The 5,443-nt window shown below is 41.2% G+C and overlaps 1 protein-coding gene across 1 annotated transcript; it reads left to right on the top strand.

The window, feature by feature from the left end:
• The first annotated feature begins 3,458 nt into the window (after window positions 1–3,458).
• LOC125044447 (craniofacial development protein 2-like) lies at window positions 3,459–4,154 on the top strand. Its single transcript, XM_047641125.1, has one exon. The coding sequence runs from the start codon at window positions 3,459–3,461 to the stop codon at window positions 4,152–4,154; it is 696 nt and encodes a 231-aa protein (XP_047497081.1).
• Window positions 4,155–5,443: the final 1,289 nt, after the last annotated feature.

The raw sequence follows: 5,443 nt of genomic DNA, 5'->3' as shown, positions 1-5,443 counted from the left end.
AAGTTCACAGGGAGATTAAGATAATGAATGGAATTTGGGGCGGATGGAGGTAGATTAAGAAAAGATCTGGTCAAAACATGGCATATAAGTAGGTGTTTGGGGACATTAAGGATGATAGATGAAAATCAGTGACAGATTTACGCTCTCTATTTGATCTACTTGATTAGAAACTGATGACCGTTATTGTATGGTTTATTTACATTAAAAAGTTCTATTGATGATAAAAAAAAATATTTCTCTAATTTCGAATTCTTGACTCTAAGTAATTATCCTCGAACAAATATGAATATCTTTCATTAACTAAATGAGCTAAGGCAGTTGTTAATCCTAACCAAACACCAAAAAGGCAAATATAATTAAACACTAGCACTTAGTATCCTTAATTACTGTCTAAACATCTGGGGCTCCACAAACAAAACTCAAATGCAAAGGACACAGAAACTAAAGGACTTCGCGGCAAAAGTAGCACTGGGAAGTGTAAATAGATATGACCACATCACACCACATATAAACAAACTAAAATGGCTAAAAGTACAACAGAAATACAAATATGACATGTGTATTCTGATCCATAAAATAATACAAGGAAATTACCCACATTGGCTATTACCTATACAAACAACAGGTAACATAACAGGTGTCCTTACAAGGCAAAATAACTGCTTATATATCAAAAGATCGAATACAGAAACCGGGGCAAGAAATATGCAAATTCGAGGACTGATGATCTGGAACCAACTACCAGAAAATATTAGAAATATCTGCCTGTCTGTCTGTATCTCTCTCTCTCACACTCCCTCTCTCTCACTCTCTCTCTCCCTCTCTCTCCCCCTCTCTCTCTCCCTCTCTTTCTCTCTCTCTCTCTCTCTCTCTCTCTCTCTCTCTCTCTCTCTCTCTCTCTCTCTCTCTCTCTCTCTCTCTCTCTCTCTCTCTCTCTCTCTCTCCCTCTCTCTCTTTCTTTCTCTCTCTCTCTCGCCTGTCACTCTGTCTGTCTGTATCTCTCTCTCTCTCTCTCTCTCTCTCTCTCTCTCTCTCTCTCTCTCTCTCTCTCTCTCTCTCTCTCTCTCTCTCTCTCTCTCTCTCTCTCTCTCTCTCTCTCTCTCTCTCTCTCTCTCTCTCTCTCTCTCTCTCTCTCTCTCTCTCTCTCTCTCTCTCTCTCTCTCTCTCTCTCTCTCTCCCTCTCTCTCTTTCTTTCTCTCTCTCTCTCGCCATGTCAGTAATCCCATAGTGCATAAGGAATCTCTACCTCCACGGACTCTCTCGCATGACCCTGTCCATTCACGCCTGCACATCGCACACACAAACAAACTTTCTGGTTTTGATAGTTAGTGCCATGCAAGAGTAAGTTCGATGCATGACCGTTCTCTTGACTTGCGAATGCCTTGGGTTCAGAAAGGGGGGATATACAGTGCATGCATGACGTTTCGGGAGAGTGAGAACTGTTACCATGCGGTGACTGTTGGTTGGTATTAAGTTCAAGATACTGTGATGTTGATAATTATGGGGATTTTAGTCATCGCGACAGTGATTGATGATGATGAAGCTGCAATGAAGGCTTTGATGAATGTCTTTTTATGATTGTAATGATAAGAGCAATCATGATAACAATGAGGAGGAAAATGGGGAAAATTGTATGCTAATGATAAGTGTTGCAGCAAAAATAATGGCAATAATAACAATGTTTATAATGGTGCATACTACGATTCTCTCCACAGCTTTTTTCCTTGCAATTCTGGCAATAGGTCTTCCATTTCCGGAGAATTTCCGACTCTGTCTCACACGCCTACTTCCCTCGTTCTCTTGAATTGCCTGCGTTCGCTCGTTTTCTCTCTCCCTCACTTCCCATCCCCCCTCTCGTGCGCTGTGTGTGTGTGTGTGTGTGTGTGTGTGTGTGTGTGTGTGTGTGTGTGTGCGCGCGCGCGTGCGTGCGTGCGTGCGTGCGTGCGTGCGTGCGTGCGTGCGTGCGTGCGTGCGTGTGTGTGTGTGTGTTTGTGTGTGTGCGTGCGTGTGTGCGTGCGTGCGAGCGTGCGTGCGAGCGTGCGTGCGTGCGTGCGGGTGGGTGTGGGTGTGCGTGTGCGTGTGTGCGTGTTTGCGTGTGCGTGTGCGTGTGCGTTGCGTGTGCGTGTGTGTGAGCTGATCAGCAGAGACAGGTAAACACATAATCGAATAGTGATAACAGGCCTAAAATAAATAAAGCGATATGCATGGCAGAAAAACGAGCTTTAATTTCAATTTTCTCCCTGTAAATGAGTTCAACTTTATGGCATCCAAAAATGTTTACATAAAATGAATATCAAATCCCATTACTATTCAAAAGAGACTACAGTGCTAGAAAATGGATAATTCCAAACCGTTAATTCCCTTTAATGTGTTTTCCTCACTCCAGGCCGGATTGGGTTCAGTGTGATGCTGATCCCATACACGCGAACGGCCGCTGCTGTTGACGCGGGGCTGCCGCGGGGGCGCAACTTGCTTTGGTTTTGTCATTGTTGCAAGGGCAATCAGTGGCTCTGTTGCCGCTTTCGCGCTCGTTATCGTCATCATCCCTATTATCATTACTTTTGTTGTTGTTGTTGCTGGTTGTTATAATTATCACTTATTTATTATTAGTTGTTATAATCATAATTATTATTATGATTATCATTATTATTATTGTTGCTATTGCTATTATTATTATAATTATTATTATTATTATTACTATTATTATTTTTATTATCATTATTATTACCATTATCATTATCATTATAATTATTATTATTATTATTATTATTATTATCATCATCATTATTATTATCATTATTATCATTATAATTATTATTATCATTATCTTTATTATTATCATTATCATTATTATCATTATTATCATTACTACAATTTTCTTCATTATCATTATAATCATTATCATTATTATTATTATTATTATTATTATGATTGTTATTGTTATTATTTTTATTATTACTATTATTATCATTGCTACTATTTTCTTCATTATCATTATTCTTATAATAATTTTTATTATCACTGCTGTTGTTATCACTATTACCCTCAATAGCATTATTATTATTATTATCGCTATTGTCATTAGTACAGGGAAGCAGCTGTACTAGTATCTACAGTTGGCGGAAGAACCGAGCCACGGTCAACGGTGGCCGTAGAATAGCAAGTGGCAAGTGAGCAGGTCATGGACCCCTCATTTTGGTTCTTGTACTGCGATACAGTAGTTCTGGGGGCCTGCTGTATTTATTAACCTCCTTGTTTACACTATGGAAATGACAAACAATAGTTTACACGTTCTTGGCAAACGGGGTGTCAGCCCATCGGCTGGCAGTCTAGCCCAGTGGAGGCCTAATGATAAGACCGGCAGACCTGCACCGTCATCAAGCGACTGTCTTAGAATTGGTACATAGAATGTAAGATCATTAGTAGAGCTAGGGAAACTAAATGGAGTTATCCAAGAGATGAACAACACGCAACTAGATATATTAGGCATTTCAGAAACCTTCTGGAAGGGAGTAGGAAACTTCACCGCATCAATTCCTATTGTCGCCGAGAATTACAGGGTAATCTTCTCAGGGGGGGATGTATCCAGAAGGGGAGTAGCTCTCATCTTGACTGAAAGAGCACAGAAAGCTCTCATGTATTGCAACACAACAAGAACCATGCTAATCAAGATCCAAGATAGACTTCATAACACCATCATCATTCAAGTGTATGCTCCAACAACGGACTCAGACGACACAGCTGAAGATTTCTATGAAGATATCACTGCATCAATATGTGCGAATGCTAAATCAAGGGACAAGATCATTATTAGTGATGACGTCAATGCGAAAGTTGGCCGAGATAAGGTTGGGAATGTGGTTGGCCCATTTGGTCTGGGGGTGAGAAATGACAGGGGGGACAATCTTATAGAATTCGCGCAACGTCACAAGTTATTTGTTGCGAACACCTGGTTTGAGAAACGAGAGAGAGCCAGACATACATGGACAGCTCCAAATAGTACTGTGAAGAACCAGGTAAACTACATCCTCGTCAGCACTAGATATCGAAACAGCGTTAGGAACGCTAAGACGAGACAGAATGCAGACTGTGGCTCTGACCACAACCCCATTGTTATCATCACCAACACAAGGCTGAAACAGATACAGAGGTAGTCTAGGGTCAAGAGATGGGACATCGATAAACTCCAACGAATGAAGGATCAGTTCAAGTCTGAATGTGAGAACAAGTTGAGCCAATTGGGGCAGCCTGAAACCTCAGACGAACTCTGGAGAGAAGTCAAGGCCACAAAAGAGGAAGCTGCTGAAAACACCTGTGGAAAGACTGTACCCCACAAGAAAAAGCAATGGATGACAGCAGATATCCTGCAGAAGATGGAAACTAGAATGCAGCTGAAGGCCGATGGAGCACAAATAGAATGCAAACAACTTAAACGCATGATTCAACGGGAATGTCGCGAAGCCAAGGAGCATCACTTTGAAAAACAATGTAAGGAACTGGAGTATCTAGACAACATAAACAGCAATAGGCTCCATAAGAGACTTAAAGACATTAAGGAAAAGAAGCCAAATATTAAATTAGACATTATGAGCAAGGATGGGAAAAAGCTGCATGACGATCAAGATATCATTAGCAGATGGGAGGAATACATTGAAAAGGGCCTATATGTCGACAGTAGGCCTAAGAAACCTATGATAGAACTCCTTGATTCCCCATCAGCAATCTCATCTGTAGAAGTAGAGTCAGTAATAAACAGCCTTTCAAACAACAAGTCACTAGGGAGGGATAACATTCCGGCAGAATTCCTTAAACAGCTTGGACCAACTGGTGTGAATATTATAACAAAGCTGGTCAACAAAATATAACATAGAGGGGAGTGGCCTGAAGACTTCCTACTGAGTACTTTCATCCCGTTACCAAAAGTGACAAAGGCAACATAATGCAGCGACTTCCGCACTATAAGCCTAATCTCACATGCCTCCAAAATATTGCTGAAAATTATACTGGTACGTATCAGCCCACTCATCGAGAAACAACTTGACGAGTCTCAGATTGGCTTCAGAAGGGGTACTCGGGATGCCATCTTTATGCTGCGAATTCTAGCTGAACGTATGATCGAGAAACAGAAGAAGTTGTACCTCTGCTACATCGACTACACGAAAGCATTTGACAGAGTTAATCATGCTAAACTGCTAAAAGTGACGGAAAAGGCAAACATCCCAGCGCATGAGAGAAACCTGATCAGCAATCTGTATTGGAACCAGTGGGCCACTGTGAGAACATCAGCCGGTCCCTCTAACAAACTAAAGATTATTAGAGGTGTACGACAGGGGTGTATCCTATCCCCCGCTCTATTTAACCTTTATAGTGAGTTCATACTTGGAGAAGCGCTAGAGGACTATGAAGGTGTTTACGTTCATGGCATGAACATCACCAACTTGCG

This window comes from Penaeus chinensis, chromosome 35 (genome assembly GCF_019202785.1).
Source record: "Penaeus chinensis breed Huanghai No. 1 chromosome 35, ASM1920278v2, whole genome shotgun sequence".
Taxonomy (NCBI): domain Eukaryota; kingdom Metazoa; phylum Arthropoda; class Malacostraca; order Decapoda; family Penaeidae; genus Penaeus; species Penaeus chinensis.
This window is presented reverse-complemented; position numbering and strand designations above follow the sequence as displayed.